Source organism: Pogona vitticeps, chromosome 4 (genome assembly GCF_051106095.1).
Source record: "Pogona vitticeps strain Pit_001003342236 chromosome 4, PviZW2.1, whole genome shotgun sequence".
NCBI lineage: Eukaryota > Metazoa > Chordata > Lepidosauria > Squamata > Agamidae > Pogona > Pogona vitticeps.
In genome coordinates, this window is record NC_135786.1 from 21,903,846 (window position 1) to 21,921,743 (window position 17,898).

Here is a 17,898-nt window from a genome sequence, read left to right on the forward strand (position 1 = left end):
TATTCCTGTGGCTAAGTTTGTAAAATGTGGCGTGGACAATACTACTGTTAAATAGATTTCTAGAACTGGTTATGGGCCATTTCCAGAATGCTTGTCAATGGTTCTCAGTTTGAGTACTGAGTTCAGTTTGGACCACCATACATAAATAAGATTATCAATAAGCTGGTACGCAGTCAGGGGAGGGTAACACAAGATAATAAAAGGTCTGTAAAACTAAGTCCTGTGAGGAATGCTTAAGGCTTCCTGATCAATGGCCATCCAACCTCTCCTTAAAAGCCTCCAGTGAAGGAGAAATCACAATCTTTTGAGGAATTCTATTATTAACAATGGAATTTAGTCAAGTTTTCAACTAAACGTTAAGAAGAACATGTGGACGGCAACGGCTATTCAACAATGGAGTGGAGTATCTCAGAAAATGGCTCACTACCACAGGTTTATAAGAGGGATCGGATGGCCATCTGTCAGGGATGCTTTAGTTGTAGATTTCCTGCTGTGATAAGCATTGATCTTCATGACTCTTGGGATTCCGTCCAATGCTATAATTCTATGCAACAGTTCATAGGCATCCTAATCATTCAGAGGATGCACAAATCATATAGCAAGTCTCAGGTGCAAGTCTTTTACTTCTATAAAAATGCATTGCAAGAGAAACGTCAGGTTGAAGTTTATTTTTAACGTTCCTGGAGATATACTCTTGCAGAGCTATTCCATTTGCCAATAAATATAAAAATTTAATGACCACCAAATCAGGAGGGAAAAAAGGACATCTGGCAGGAATATATTCCAACAAACCAATAGGCTCATTAAATTTGATTACAGTAATATTCCATGATGAGGAAACAAATGCCTAATGGGCATAGTGCACTGTTACCTCTTGCAGCAATTACAATCCATTATGCACTAGCAATGAATCTATGCATGCCTCTGTGTGCATTCTTCTGAACATAAAGGTCATAGCACATTTACGTAAGGAAGAAAGTGAAATATACAGTACATTGTTATAAAGGTCACTGATGGTGTATAAATTAAATTAGTGGAAGAAATCATGAGCAGAAGTTAATGGAAGGAAAATATTTTGGCTTTTTTTTTTTTACAGACGCCGTACTGCAGAAATCAGCAACTCAAAATGCATGAGCCAAACGTAGCCCTGACCTGAGTGGCAGCTTGTTGACGGAGAGGCATCAGGGGCATATGGAGAGTGTGGTGGCTGTGTTAATAAAATTTTGAACAATCCCACTTTGCAAACATTGAACACCAACAACACTGCATCATATAACCCTTGCTCTCCTCAATGCTCCTACAGTGTGAAACTAATTATTCACCTGGACAATATCCTAACACAGAGAAGGAAACTCCTGGCCCACAGATCTAATGTCTAGTCCAACAATATCACTAGTTTTGGCCAAATTTCTATCAGCAATAGTAAGAGTTCAAAAGCAAATAGTTACCCTCCTAGCAGGTTTTCGAGGGAATTGTATTAGCATTTAATTCTACTTTATTTGTTTCTTACAGTACTGGTTAATATGTATGATTCTTTGCATTCAATCTAATCTGTTGATGCTAGTAAAATCTGATTTGCTTTGGTTTTATGAATTTGGTTCAAAAAGGTTATCTTTGTTGTTTAGTCGTTTAGTCATGTCCGACTCTTCGTGACCCCATGGACCAGAGCATGCCGGGCCCTCCTGTCTTCCACTGCCTCCCGGAGTTGGGCCAAATTCATGTTGGTAGCAAAAGGTTCTCTAGTTGACCCCTTTTTAGCTTTGCTCCCCCAGGAGGAAGACACAGGAGGGAACCAGGGCAGGATCCAGGAATGTTCATGGTAGGAGACTCACCTTTGCTTCTCCCATCAACCTTTGACAAAGAAAGCCAAGACTCAGTACAGTGGTGCCTCAACTTACAAACGCCCCTACTTACGAACATTTCAACTTACGAACAGCCCGGTCGCAACATTTTGCTTCGACTTGCGAGCGGTGCTTCCCCTTATGAACAGAAACAGGCAGGAAAAAAGGGCATGTAATTCAGATTTCTAACTGTAGGTGATGACGAGGCTGCTTTGTACTGTAGCTCTTTCACTTTTGGCAGTTAGAGTGTGTGTCCTCGTCCTCGTAGGCTTGGGGCTGCCTCCTTCTGCTTTGGAGTGAGCGTGCATGTGTGTCTGCAGGGAGGTAAGCTGCTGTTTTCTTTTTTTAAAAACTGTTCTAGGTGGGTTTTGGCTGGGGCGGGTATGTTTCTGTGCTGTGTTGTTGGTGGCTTTGCTATTTATTTTTGGAGTTTTTTTCTTCTTAAACATTAGCAACAGAGGTGGCCTTTTTGTTTATGGACTTTCTTCTACTTCTTAAACCTCAGCAACGGAGGTGGCTTTAGTGTTTGTTTTTGGAGTTTTTATTTATCTTCTTAAGCACCTTGCTGTGTTTGTTTATTTGTGTTTTTTGGGTGATTTTTTTTTCTTCGGCAGGGATGGATTAATCATTTTTCAATGCCTTTCTATGGGAAATAGTGCTTCTATTTATGAACATTTCGACTTGCAAACACCATTCCAATACGGATTAAGTTCGTAAGTCGAGGCACCACTGTACGCTCCTGGCTTTTTACTCTTGGCTTTACTCTGCCCTCTTCCTTACCGCCAACTGGAAGGAAAGGTAAACTTTCTGTCTTGATCAAGTCTGGTATGCTGGTGCTACAAAGAGCTGCAAAAGATTATTAGTCTTTTGCCTGCTACCCAGCTAATGGCTGATTAACTGGTCTGCATGGAAAAGTCAATGGGAGAACAGTCAAATGCCACATACGGCTTATGTATTTTATAAGAATGAGTGGCTTGTCTTCCTTTACTTTCACACTTCATGGATTGTCACAAAGACTAGTAAAACTTAAAACATATTATCACCTTAATTGTTTGCTTATAAACAGAAAGCCTAGCACCACCATTTCCCTGGCAAGTGGAACAGGCTTAAACAAGTAATAAACAAGGAAGGACTCTAACCAAATCCCCTTTAATTAAGTATGTAGTGTTCTGGGTCTCAACATTGCAAAGCAAACTGAATGATAAGCTGGTGTTCACAGAAAAACATCTGTGTTCAGTTTATCCCCTGCAATGTCAGTGTAACATTCTTGTAATGTCTGTGCTACATCGAGGTTGAGCAGCAGTGCGGCAGACTGAACCATACACCTCATCCCAAGCCCCATTTCTTTTTGTCTAGCAACCTTTTAGGGATGCTATGTCATATTGACATGTTTAATAAATACAGTGCCTTCCTTCACATGTAAAACTAGCCCATTCATGTGAAAGCTAAGCTAGGATGCCTTCTCCTTGACATGTGATTCTTCTGCTTGCTGGAATTTTACACCTAAGGAACAATGAAGCAAATCATCCTTCCCCTCTGTTTGGCTGCATCTAAAACTACAAATACATTTTTGCAAGCTTCTTAAGTAAATCTTCAAGGTGTTTTTTGAATAGATTGAGTGACACTGAAGCAGCACGGGCAAATCTGTGAACGAAAAAACAACTGGCAGAATTTACCTCTTTTGCTCCTACCACAAAATGGTCCAAGGATCATCTTGTTTATCTGTCTCACTTTCTGAGCAAGCAATGTCCAAACATCAGCTGCTAACTGCTGCTTTAAGCAACCAGTACCAATCAGAAATCGGAGCTATTTGATGCTTCCGTATCCTATGCAGGTATTTTCAAGTTACTGGGGCAGCAATTAAGTATGGTGAATACCAAACAAAGCTCTGCATTGCAACTGGCAGAGGGGGAGTGTGATGGAAGTTATGGATTGAGACTCTGGGTCGGGCCATTGCAACCTTAGAAAACAAAGAACATGTTAGTATGTTACTTTGAAATCTCAGATACCATGAAGCTTTAGATTAGATGTTTTTGTTCCAGCACAGCAACAGCCTCCTAACATTTTTTCTCTGCATCCTGAGTTCACAATATGTCAAGAGTGCAAATTATGGATGGACCTTAAGTAATAATCTACTTGCTCATAAGTAATGCAAATTCACAGTATTACTTATCACTTCCAAAAGGCCAGTGTATTTTTTTTTAAAAAAAGAGGTAAAATAAAGTGCACTGTTTTCTGAAATGGTCCTATTGAACCCCTCTTAAATAAACTTACAGCACAAATCATAATGTGTACAATCAATCATTGCACCACTGAACTAATAATCCAAGCAGAGATAATTATCTCTCCCTAATTATCCCAAATTCAGTTTGTATGCAAATGCATTTTCATGTTTACTGTTCAAGGATTCAGCATAACCTCCATAAATTCTGAAATGTGGCACTAAAAATAGTCTTTCACTTCAAAGTAAACTGCAGATTTTGTTTAGAAATTAGTTTCCCCGTGACAATATTACCAAGATGTATCCAGCACACAATTCAGCTCATCTTAATAAATTGTCCTTAATCTAATTTTGGTGCCCTCCATTCAGTTATAGCAATTCTTGTTCATCGTCTTCTGATCCAGAGGGTCCTTGTCGCACCTCCTCATACCATTTGTTGGTGAGGCTTTTCATTTGAATGCGTCCATGATGTAAGTCCTAAGGCAAAGAAAATTACAATTTCTTAGACAGCTGGTATAAGAGCAGGGTTTAGCGCTATGCACTCAAGCACTTGTTTACACATACAGACAAACAATGGCGGGAAGGAGACTATTTCAGGGTCACTGAGGACTCACTCAGTAGCGCCAACAGGTATCAAGACTTTTGATCTGCTGATGGAACTGAGGAGTCTTTCCTCCCAACAAATCCAACTGCTATGAAGAGAAACACTGACACATATCATAATACAGTGGTTTGCAACCTTAAGATCTCAGATGTTCTTAGACTGCAACTCCCAAAAATCTTTCACCACTAGCTTGCTGGTTAGGCTTTCTGGGAGTTGTCATCCAAGAATATCTAGGGACCTAAGGTTGGGAACCACTGATTTAAGCAATTATAAGGGCCCGAGGAACCCTAATATGGGATGGCAACCTAGTAACAGAGGACAAACTTATGGCAGAGGTGCTCAATTCCTATTTTAGTTCCATCTTTTCCCATAAGAGAGATTATAAACTTCCAAACAAATTGGAAATGGAAGGGGGGAAGGAACAGGATTGCAGCTGGAGATAGATAAAGAAATAGTCAAGGAATACCATACCACCTTGAATTAGTTCAAATCTCCAGGGCTGGATGAACTGCATCCAAGAGTACTCAAGGAACTGACTAAATAACTCTCAGAACTATCTATTATTTTCTTGAAATCATGGGAAATGGGTGAGGTGCCAGAGGATTGGAGGAGGGCTAATGTTGTCCCTATCTTCAAAAAGGGCAAAAAAGAGGAACCTGGGAACTACAGGCCAGTCAGCCTGACATCAATCCCAGGCAAAATACTGTAACAAATCGTAAAGCGGTCATTATGCAAGCACCTAGAAAACAATGCAGTAATAACTAGATGCCAACAAGGATTTGTCAAGAACAAATCCTGCCAAACTAATTTGATCTCATTCTTTGATCAGTTAACCTCCCTGATAGACAGAGGGAATGCTGTAGACGTAATATATCTTGACTTCAGCAAAGCTTTTGACAAAATGCCCCATTATATCCTGATTAGCAAGCTAACTACGTGTGGGCTGGATAGATCAAGTGTCAGGTGGATACCCAATTGGCTACAGAATCGTACTCAGAGGGTGATGGTTAATGGGTCCTTCTCTAACTGGGAGGAGGTAACAAGTAGGGTACCACAAGGCTCAGTCCTGGGCCCAGTGCTCTTCAATATTTTTATTAATGACCTGGATGAGGCAATGCACGGAATGCTAGTCAAATTTGCAGATGATACCAAATTGGGTGGAGTAGCTAATACCCTGAAAGACAGAAACAAAATTTAAAATGACCTTGATAGATGGAGCACTGGGTCGAAAACAACAGAATGAAATTCAACAGGGAGAAGTGCAAAGTCCTGCACCTTGGGGGGGGGGGGAAATACACCAATTGCACCGTTACAAGGTGCAAGATACCCGGCTTAGCAAAACTACAAGCAAGAAGGATCTTGGAAATGTCATAGATCACAAACTAAATATGAGCCAACAGTGTGATGTGGCTACAAAAAAGGCAAATGCTATTTTAGGCTGCATTAATAGAAGTATAGTTTCCCAATCCCGTGAGATGCTATTCACCACTGGTTAGGCCTCACCTTGATTATTGTGTCCAATTCTGGACACCACACTTCAAGAAGGATGCTAACAAATTGGAACAAGTTCAGAGGAGGGGGACAAGGATGATCAGGGGGATGGAAACCAAGCCTTATGAGGAAAAGCTGAAAGAATTGGGCATGTTTAGCCTTCAGAAAAGAAAATTGAGGGGGATATGATAGCACTTTTCAAATATTTGAAAGGCTGTCATACAGAGGAGGGGCAGGGTCTGTTCTCGATCATCCCAGAGTGCAGGACATGCAACAATGGGCTCAAGTTAATGGAAGCCAGATTTCGGTTGCTTCCTAACTGTCAGAGCAGTGTGACAGTGAAACCAGTTACCTCAGGAGTTGGTGAGTGCTCCAACATTGGAGGTATTCAAGAAAAACTTAATCACCTGGCAGATATGCTTTGATTGTATTCCTGCATTGAGGATGGGGTTGGACTTGATGGCCTTGTAGGCCACTTCCAACTTCACTTTTCTATGATTCTATGAATATAAGGAAAGCATTACAGCAGTATCCTGACTTATTTTCCTGCTTGTGTGGAGGAGGAACACAGTGACAGTGTACAAATCTTCATGTGGCATGAAGATTTATTCATGCCACAGCTTATTCAACAAAGACTGAATCAACTAAATGGGGCCACTCTTATTCTTGGAAATCAACATGCTACAACTTTTCCCTAAGAATAACCCACCTCTTGTGTGAGCCGTCTTGTAAAGAAAGGATTCAAGTATTTGACATCAAACCACATAAAACCTTTGAGGTCTTGGCGCTTTATGTAGTGGGCTTCATACTCTTCCTCTGTGAGTTCAGACAAGTGTTCAGATTCAATGGTGTTCCCCTGGAGACATGAGAGAAGAAGGAAAAATTATTGACAGAATCTAAAACAATTCTTGCCTTGAATAATCATCATATGTTGTCAAGTTAATTCTGACTTACGGCAACCTTCTCCAGGGTTTCCTGGTTGAGAATACTCAACAGTGGTTTACCATTCCCTTCTTTTGGGAGTGCCCAAAGACTGTGCAACTTGCTCAAGGCTACACAGGCTGGCTCTACTCATAGGAAATATAGTGGGAAATCAAACTCCCAACCATTGGCAGCACAGTCAGATACCTAAACTACTGAGCTATCCAGCCAGCCAGTCTTATCTTCAGCAGTCCTTAATTTTCCCATTTGGTGACTTGTGGGAAAATAGCCCACAGTGACTTTGTTTATTGAAACTTTTGAAGCACATTTGAGAAGACTGTCAACAATTTAATAATAATATTACCATTAACACGATCAACCATGTGAAACTTGTTTTCTTAAGGTAAGAAAATGACGAAGTGATCAACAATAATCAATGGTAAGAAATAAAAATTACAGTCAGGGTTAAAATATCAATTTGCCAATGACTGTATCCAGGATGTAAGTTCATGTCTGTTGAAGACCTCGAGCTGCTCTGTGATTTCTCATTATGATTACAGTACCAAATGTGAGGAAAAAGTGAAAAATACATATGTCTTCTAGGAACATATCAATAAAATTATGTACACAAAAGCTGCTTGCCTTTTCTGTGATTGCAGCTCCAGTTGTTTTTCACCTGTACTGGATTTGTACTAAAAGCTTTGCATAAATGGTGGCTGAGAGACTAGGAAGTACAGTGGTGCCTCGCTTAGCAATTGCCTCGTTTAACGATGTATTCGCTTAGCGATGAGGTTTTAGGAGCGATATTGCGCTCCGTTTAGCAATGTTTCCAATGGGGAAATTTCGCATAGTGATGTTCGGGACCTTGCTTCACTTAGCGATGACAGTTTAGGTCCCCCCGTTTCACTTAACAATGTCTGTTTTTGCTATTTTAAATGTGTCTTAAAATGTTCAAAAACTGTTTTAAATGCTTGGAATCGTTAGTGCACCCTGTAAAACCTTTGCAAACTTAATTTGGCTTTGTTCTGAGTCTTCGTTAATTTTTGGTGAATTCCCCCCCCCCCATTGGAATGCATTGAACTGTAGGTTTGAAACCTATTCAATGCATTCCAATGGGGGAAACACGTTTCGTTTAACAATGTTTCCTATGGCGATTTTCGCTTAAGGACAGTAATCCATTCCCATTGGAATGGATTATCTGGTTTTCAATGCATCTCTATGGGAAAACACGTTTTGCTTAGCAATGTTTTCCCATAGCAATGTTTTTTCCAGAACCAATTAAAATCGTTATGTGAGGCACCACTGTATACATCCCATAGCAAGAGAGACTTCTTGTCCTAAACCACAGTTAACCTGCAACACAGTTTATCTAGATCTGGACGTCACAAACATACATGGTTTTAGCTTAAAAGAGAAACAGAATGTTTCTCCTCCTCACAGCTTCACTGGAGCAAGAAAAGGACAACAACAGAGGGAGGGAAAGCTGCTGGATTGATATCAAAGCTCATGTGTGTCGTGCTAAACCAGACACAGCTTTGAGAAGTTTTCTTTTTGGACTAAAATCCCCTGAATCACCCAGCCAGCACAGCCGCGATGACTGGGGGAACCTTGCCAAACTCTGTTTTATACTGTAACTTAGTAAAATGAACGACCAAGGTTTTTGTGTGTCTTCAAGTGGGAAATATGCACAGCAAACACTCTGGCTGAATAAAGTGTGCCACTTCACTAAATTGATGTGCTGTTATTTTTCAGTGCTAAATCAATGTCCCAGTACACTGGCCTCTCCTGAAAATCTTTGTGCCTGCAAGACAGCAATTCAGGCAGGACCAACCTTTCTCCTGTGTGCTTCTGCTCTAGCAAGATAAATAGCCTTAAATAAGGCCTGGTCTTTCAGGAATGATCTCTACCTTTTTCTGAACATAGGTGTGTGTTTCCCAATTTTGAGCTGCCTGCCAATAATTTAGAGCTGTTGCTTATCACTGAAGCTCACCCTGCCCTCTCTGAGTGATGTGACTCACCATCTTCGTCTTCTTATCATTCATTTATATGTGAATCTGTCACATATAAATGGATGCCATTTGGTGCCCTTGTGTCTACATTTCAACAGGAAAGTTATTTCACTTCAATGTGGCTCACTTGTAATTAAATTGTCCATTATGTTCACTATTTGAATGCTGAATCTGGACTCTTTCCCTTTTTGGATTAAAGTATAGCTATATAGAGAACAATATTCAGGAGGGCTCACGAATCTGGCCCCCATGCTCCCTTCCCACCTTAATTCATACATAACCATAGAAGCAATCACAGAGTTGCATGAAGCAGAGCATTTATCATATTTAAGCCCGAAATAAAAGAAACTCACCATTTTTTCTGTCTTGCTGAGGTTAACATCCTTCTTATTCTTTCGCCTTGCTTTTGAGTCTTCAATATCGATCAGTCTAATTAAGGGCATGGTTCCTCCACCAAGCAATAAAATTGTGAACAGCACTATGATAATTGTTGTGGTGCCAATAAGCTGCCGTTTCTCTATTGGCTCTAAGCCCAAATGGAGACTCAAGGCATATGGGATTGCCCCACGTAAACCTAATGAACAAAGAGAAAGTATAAATGAAATCCTTTATGTTGCCACGAATCAAAGGGGGTTCCAGCCTTGCAAACATTTCCCTTTTCATTTATTGGTTATTACACCACATTAAATGTTTCCACTAAAAACAAACATTGAAGTCAGCTAAAAATCTCACTACGAACAAATTAAATAATAATAATAAACAAATAATTTGCTTGATGCTCTAAAGGTTAACCTAAATTTGTAAGGAATTATGAGACCTGCTTCAGAAAATACCTCTTTCACTTTCCTCTCCTCCCTTTCTATGCCCCCTAATACCTTTTCTTTTTGTCTGTTGCTACATGTCCGTATGTGTGACTGGCATATATTCTAGCACACACTGCAGTCATGGGAATATACACAAAGTTACTGATAAGTGCGAGGTGGGGGAGATTATGTGAGGTATATGTCAGAGATAATTGGCATACTTCTGCTGTGCTTTTAAAAAGTTACAAAATCTCTTTAAATATATATTTTAAAAGGTTAGGTACATGCCATGTCTCTGTTAATAGTTTCTCAGTTGTTTTTTCTCCAGAAGGGAGACCAGTGGAAGACTATAGGTGGTGTACAGATGTTGAGACATGTGCCAGTATTGCATTTTTGCCCATTCATTAATGGCCAACCTTTACTCTCCTCCTTCTGCAATTTAGGATGCACACAGTTGTTAGTCCAGTAATGTCTACTTTAACAGACAGTAGCTATCTGAAGTTTCCAAAACAGGAGTATTTCCCATTGGACCTTATCTGACCATTTCTCAGGAGACAGCAGAGGTAAAACATGATACCTTCTACATGCAGAGCTTTTACTCTGTCACTGAGCTATGCACTCCTCTCCACTTTTTTTAAAGTCGTGGAACCATTCTTTTTGAAAGGTGGAGAGAAATAAAATAATTGTAGCATACAAAGTTTATTAAAGTCATGAGCTCTTCAAAGGGGAAGCAGGTTTTGCTTACTCTAATTACCCTGTAAAGAGGCATATAGAATCATGGCACTGTACAAAGATATAGCAAAAAACAAACAGCATGAGCAAATAAAATACTTACCACTAAACCACATTATGAACATCATTTTGGGTGTGATTTTGTGATCGCGGAAAAAATTGAGCAGATAGGAGAGTGGGAAAATATTGACAGCTCTTCCAAAGAGCACAAGTATCTGTCAAAAACAAGCAAATTAGCTACAGGACCATAGGGAGCATTTTAAGCACATCAGAGGTGTCCCAACTGTAAATGGATTGTGAAGACACAAGTTCTCACACCCTCATCAGGTCAGCTCAAAAGAATAAGCACTGATTTTTTCTTTTACGAATCTCTGGGGCATAAGCACTGCTGTCAGTAAAACAGAGATCTATCAGATAAAAATTCTAAATGTATAAACTGAAAGTCATCAGACACTTGTTGATTAGTAATAGCTGAAGAGAAAGTGAGGGCATCCTTAAATGGCAGGGCATTAGACACTGATTGGTCTGCAGATCTTGCCACAACAGGAAAGGCCAGTCTGTGACATTTTGCTGCTTAAAATGAAAATGCACCTTCTTATTATATATACAGATGTTTACTAGACAGATATGGGGTGGCACAGCAATTTAGGAGTGGGTCAGGAGAGTCCATGTGACATACATTACACTGCCTTCTAACAGAAGGAATCGGCCAGCAGCTGCCACCCATATCTCTTAGCATCTGTAGTTTGAGCCGATTGCTTCACTCCACTTAACAGTATGGCAAGCTTGTCTATAGATGCTACCAGAAGCAGTCGTCTTCAGCTAACAACTTCCAGGTAGCAAAGCAGCTAAAAGTGAAGGTCCCACTCCTGCTTGAAGGAGACTTTGTCAGCAGAAAATAGGTAACATGCTCAGAAGAAAATTGAAGATTTAAATCCATAAAAAACAATAACTAAATCCTATTCCCCATGGTACTCCTCCAATGAAACAATGGCCAAACTCCTGGTGCTTAGAGTAGTAGATCATACTATCTATCTATCTATCTATCTATCTATCTATCTATCTATCTATCTATCTATCTATCTATCTATCTATCTATCTATCTATCTATCTATCTATCTATCTATCTATCTATCTATCTATCTATCTATCTAACTAACTAACTAACTAACTAACTAACTAACTAACTAACTAACTAATCTGTCGCCCACTCTACCCAAAGGTCTCTGGGCGGCTTACAACAATTAAAATTCAATTAAAATACAATAAAAGATAAAATGATTAAAATACAATTAAAATTGCCATAAGGACCCACCGTTGATGTTATTTCAATTAAAAGCCTTCTGGAACAAGAAGAGTTGGCCCACTGATTCAATGGGGATTTAGTGAGTCAACTATAAGCTCCTATGGATTCAAATAGGCCTACTCTAACTGCAATTTACTTTGCTAAAGTAAGTTGCACTTAAGGCTAGTTCAATCAATGGATCTTAAAGAGGAGTTGACTCATCAAATCCCTTTTGATTCATTGCACCTACTCTAGTATGATTTACTGTACTAAACAACAAGATTTGGGCTAATCAAAACTACTTTTTAATAACATTTAAGTACTAAACAGGGAATACCAGATAGGTAATTATACAGGGCACAATGTTCATTTTAGAATGATATATATAGCAGTTGTGAATGTAACTAGCAATAATAAATCTATCTTCATATACCATTACGGGACAGTTTCTTGGGTCTTTCCTTTTTAAAAAGTCAAGATCACACTAATGCTGTGTTGTTTCTCATATAAGGATGCAAAATAAACTAATGATGGATAGACTCGCATAAATCCTTCAATTTTTCTACATTTTTACTGCACTCTCTGTTCTGCAAACAAATAAACATCTGACAGCCACTGCAGCCAGAAAGAGTGAAAGTTAGAACGTGTCCCAGACTATCAGTTACAAAATAAATAGACATATGGCCCAGTGGCAAGGAAAAGTCTTGCACATCCACCCAGAGGTGAGGTGTGACAGGCACAATACACAGTTCCCACAGAACAGCCCAACCTGACTCATAATTGGGTCTTGTCACACAGGAGAGAGTACTAATGTCTACTAATACCTACTATGCACCAGATGACGAAAGACATTTCAAACTTGTGAGGAAAGCTGAAAATGGACAGACCGAGAAATGCAAAAACACACGTTTCTGAAAGAGAGAAAATAGGGGTATACAGTCAATTCATACTCGGTGGGACAATTCAAAACTACACACACAACACTTTTGTAGTGCAGTGAACCCAACAGTGGACTTATTTGTCAAATTAAACCGCTTAAGGAAGTGTTTGAGATGTATACAGCTGCATAAATGAACACGCAGTCAGAACGGTGTGGAGACAAAGAGTGATATATTTCCTCCTTCTTCCTAACAGAGAAAAGGGACAGAGGAAGGGGAAAAATCGAATTCTGCTTTTTTTCCCCACACAGCTTTCTGGGTTTTTTTTTCCTAGTGGTTCTGGGGGAAAAACTGATAGAAGGAAGAGCTATACCCCCTCATGGATTTTGTGTTTTTTTGTAAGGGGGAGCACATTTATGACCAACAAAAACATTTTAAACCCCTTTATTTTAGCTGCTATTATAGTGGAGATCATGGTGTCAAAGCATCAGGGCATTTTAGGGACAAAGGAAAGCTATTCTAAGTCAGATAAAAGGTAAAGGTAAAGGTTCCCCTTGACAATTTTTGTCCAGTCGTGTTCGACTCTAGGGGGCGGTGCTCATCCCCGTTTCCAAGCCATAGAGCCAGCGTTTTGTCTGGAGACAATCTTCCGTGGTCACATGGCCAGTGCGACTTAGACACGGAACGCTGTTACCTTCCCACCGAGGTGGTACCTATTTATCTACTCGCATTTACATGCTTTCGAACCGCTAGGTTGGCGGGAGCTGGGACAAGCGACGGGAGCTCACTCCGTCATGTGGATTTGATCTTACGACTGCTTGGTCTTCTGACCCTGCAGCACAGGCTTCTGCAGTTTAGCCCGCAGCGCCACCACGTCCCTCTAAGTCAGATAATTAGACTATTTAGCCTGGTGCTGCCAACTCTTTGGAAGCTGCCTAGAGTGGTCATATTGACCAGATAGGCGGGGTATAAATGAAATAAATAAATAAATAAATAAACTCTGACCAGTACCAATGGTTTTCCAGAGTTTCAGGCAGGATTCTTTCCTAGACCTACCAACGCATGCTGGGGACTGAGTCTGGGATCTTCTACATGCAAAAGCATGTGCCTCATCACTGAGCTTTGACACTTATGTGCACGCACGCGAATGTACACAATATGGATTAACAGGACAGTACAATTATCTGTTATTCCACAGAGAGTTCCCTCAGTCCCCTGCTGACTTTGAGATAAAGTACAGTGGTGCCTCGCATTACGATGTTAATTCATTCCAGCGAAATCGCTGTAGAACGAAAACATCGTAAAACCCAATTAATGCGTTCCTATGGGCTTGAAACGCACTGTCCAGCGAAGATCCTCCATAGCGCAGCTATTTTTGCTGCCCGTGCAGCGAGGAATCCGTCCCAGAAAACAGCGGGCGGCCATTTTTTTAACCCAGCAGCCATTTTGAAACCGCCAATCAGCTGTGCGAAAATCTTTATTTCGCAATAATCGGTTAGCAAAGCAGGTGACCGATCATCGCAAAGCGAAAAAACCCATAGGTAACATCGTTTTGCGATAGCAAAAACTTCTTTATGCGATTTCTTCGTTAAACGAAGCAGTCGTCTTGCGAGGCACCACTGTATTTTTACCTATCTTAGTAAAGGTGGCTGGAAAATATTGAAAAAGCCAACTTATGTTATTAAGAGACAATCGCTTTGCCTTTCCCACACAATCCTCCTCTGCATGCAGGGGTGAGAGGTGGTTCCTACATCCCTCTACAGCCCTCCCGGTCTATCCCTCTTAGGTTCTTTGGGGCTACCTCATGGAATCAGCAAGTGTGCATGTCTTTTTCTGTCCTTTGATGTGAACAGAACAGTTTCTGCATGTGTTTGTATGTCCTGTGCATTTGCCGAGTTGACTTCTATAAGAGGAGCTTGTCTTTTCTACTTGAGTTCTCTACCACATTTTTAAGCCAATCATCACATGTATGTATAGGCTACTTATATGGAAACTGACTAGACATAATAGGAAGGGACCTTATTATAAACTGTTCTTGTACACAATATGTAAGGATAAAGAAATATTTCTCCATTCTTTTAATTGTTAAATAAATAATTGTTGGATGCACTCATTCACTCTCCCTTAAGTTCAGGCAACCAATTTAATAAGATAATCAGAAAACCAAACACACAAGACAACTATTGTTAACATACCCTGTCTCCCCAAAAATAAGACCTAACCTGAAAATAAGCCCTAGTATGATATTTCAAGATGCTCATAATATAAGCCCTACCCCCAAAATAAGCCCCAGTTAAGTGAAACCCTGCCCTCCACCATTGTGCAGCAACCAGAAGATGACATGGCTGTAAAATAAAACATCCCCTGAAAATAAGCCCTAATGTGTTTTTTAGAGCAAAAATTAATATAAGACCCTATCTTATTTTCGGGGAAACACAGTATTTAAAAAAACATAATAAAAGCACACAGCAGAACAAAACTGCAGAACAAAGTTCTGCTACTTGTTAGGTTACTTCTTAAGAAACAATGTACAGTGGTGCCTCGCATTACGACGTTAATTCGTTCCAGCGAAATCGCTGTAGAACGAAAACGTCGTAATGTGAAATTAAAAAGCCCATAGAAATGCATTAAAACCCGATTAATGCGTTCCTATGGGCTTGAAACTCACCGTCCAGCGAAGATCCTCCATAGCGCGGCCACTTTCGCTGCCCATGCAGCGAGGAATCCATCCCAGAAAAGAGCGGGGAGCGATATTTTTACCCAGTGGCCATTTTGAAACTGCTGATCAGCTGGCTGAAAATCGTCATTTTGCAAGAATCAGTTCCCGAAGCAGAGAACCGATCATCGCAAAGTGAAAAAAACCCATTTAAAACATCGTAAAGCTATCGCTTTTGCGATCACAAAAAGTTCGTTGTTATGCGATTTTGTCGTTAAACGGGGCGCTCGTCTTGCGAGGCACCACTGTATCTATTCTGTCTGCAGCGCAGTAATCAGACTGACTGTGTCTGGAAAGCTCTTGAACCAAATGATTCGGTAAACTATTCTACTTTATGCAAGCTTTGTAGCTGGACTGCATGAAAATTAGGGCTGCAATGCACAACCCATGCACTACAAAGTCGCAGCATTAATTTTCATAGGGTAGTTCTATAGTTCCTACTTCCCCCCCCCCTTTTTTATATATTTATTTAGGAACAGGGATAAAGGGTACAAAAAGAAAGAGGGGATAGAGAAGGAAAAATGGTTTTGGGGGATAGGAGAGCATAAAGTATAACATCATCCAATCAATTCATATTACTAATACATATCAACTTTTTGCTTTTTCACAGTTTGATTACCCTCCTGCTTTTATCTTATCATTTAATTTTAATTTTATTCTATGTTATTCCAACATTGTCTGGTAACTGCTGCCATTTATACAATACATCCCATCGTTCAGTTTCTTTTTGAATTGAACAGTCTTTCAGCCCATCTGACAGAATATCCATTTTTTTCACTTCCCATATTTTCACCATAAGATTGTCTGGTTTCAGTATCTCTGCCTCCTTAAGATTTTTGTCATAATGCTTTTTAATTTTGGAAGCTGCATGGGTCACTGGATAACTCTCTACTGCATTCATATTACCTGGTGTCATGTCTAATACAGACAATTCTAAAGTTTGTACAACTTCATTTAAGTTTTGTTTGGCATCTACTGTCCCCTCTTTCGTCCCTTTCATCAAATCTTCTATTTTGCTAAGACCTGCATTCACTCGCTGAAACCCTGTTAATATTAGCCTTTTTATATTAATCTGCCATTCCTTTTCTATTTCTTGCACCACTATTCCAGAACTTTGGGATTGAACAGACCAAGTCTCCATTTGTTCTTTTGAATTTTTGGGGTCCATCTCAGGCTTTGGGGTTTGTATAAATACCACAATAATCACCCCCTAGAAATCCTTCCACAGTTTCCACAATTTTATCAACAATTCAAACCCCTCATCATAAACCTCCCCTTAGATCTCCCTCCAATCTTTATCCAAATATTGTAATATAAAAATCAACTTTTAGCCCAGCAAATACAATATCAAATAGAACCGTGACGCAGTTATTTCTTCTTCTCCTGGGTTCAGCAAGCTTCTGTTATTAGACACACGTGGTCTGCAGTCCGACAAACAAAACAACAATCATAAAGTCTCAAACTGTCCAGTAGATTGTCCTTGAAGCTCGTCTTGTGATCTTCATTAACCCCTTAATGCTCCTTAGTCCAGTAGGCCACGTCAGCTCCTTCTCCCGAAAACCACCAGATTCTATTATTTATAGTTCACAAAGTCCAGAGAAGGCAAAGAGTAACGTATCCCAGCCACACTGCATCCACCGAAGTCTCTTAAATCCAGTCAGACGGTGTTGCTGTCTGGGATTCTTTTCCAGAAACATAAGATTTATTTTTCCATCTCAGACTCTCGGCTTTAGAATCAGCCTGGTGTTTTAAGAATTCACTTGGAGAAGCTTAGTTTCGCTTTTGAGTCAGACTGATAAGATAAACCCGCCGCTGCATTTATTCTTTCAGCCAAATATTTTCATTCTTATTTCAGCTTAATGAGGCTGTTTCATAAATCAGAGGCTTCGGCTTACTTACTTGTTATATATTATTAGTTTATATTGATTGCTCTCCTCTCCCCCGGTAAAGGATTCCTCGCGGCTCAGTGCCAAAAATGGCGCCCGCTCCAGTCCGTGCACGGTGATTTCTTCAGAAGAAAAAAGTCCGGGTCTGCCTCCCTTTCTTCTCCTTCTGCTGCTCACCATCTGCTTCAGAGAGACTTCTTCTAGACTCTCCTTTGATCCCCATTTCAAAAGGGGGATCCTGGACCGGAGGGTTCCAGTTTTTTCCAGAGAGCTCTTCTCTGGAGTTGCTGGCAGCACCGCAACAAAGCCCCGCCTCCTATAGTTCCTACTTTTCAGCTCCCAATCTAATAGCACAATACTAGACTTGTCTAGTAAATCCCACTGATTTCATTGAGACTTATGGTATTCCAATGCAGAATGGCAGCCGAGTGTACATTTACTAATTCTAACCTACTAAATGGCTCAGATTTAAGGTCTCACAAGAAGATAGTGAAAGATGCTCCAAGTTACC

General features: G+C 40.2%; 1 protein-coding gene across 2 annotated transcripts in view; it reads right to left on the reverse strand.

The window, feature by feature from the left end:
• Positions 1–653: 653 nt before the first annotated feature.
• Positions 654–17,898, reverse strand: part of SLC9A8 (solute carrier family 9 member A8) — a 74,344-nt gene continuing 57,099 nt past the window's right edge. For both annotated transcript variants that reach the window (XM_072996863.2, XM_072996864.2), the window contains exons 12-16: positions 12,736–12,818; positions 10,726–10,837; positions 9,441–9,661; positions 6,867–7,013; positions 654–4,539 (exon numbers count right to left, since the gene is read on the reverse strand). In XM_072996863.2, the coding sequence (XP_072852964.2) occupies positions 4,432–4,539; positions 6,867–7,013; positions 9,441–9,661; positions 10,726–10,837; positions 12,736–12,818 (671 nt within the window). In that variant the 3' untranslated portion in view covers positions 654–4,431. The remainder of the gene's footprint in view (positions 4,540–6,866; positions 7,014–9,440; positions 9,662–10,725; positions 10,838–12,735; positions 12,819–17,898) is intronic.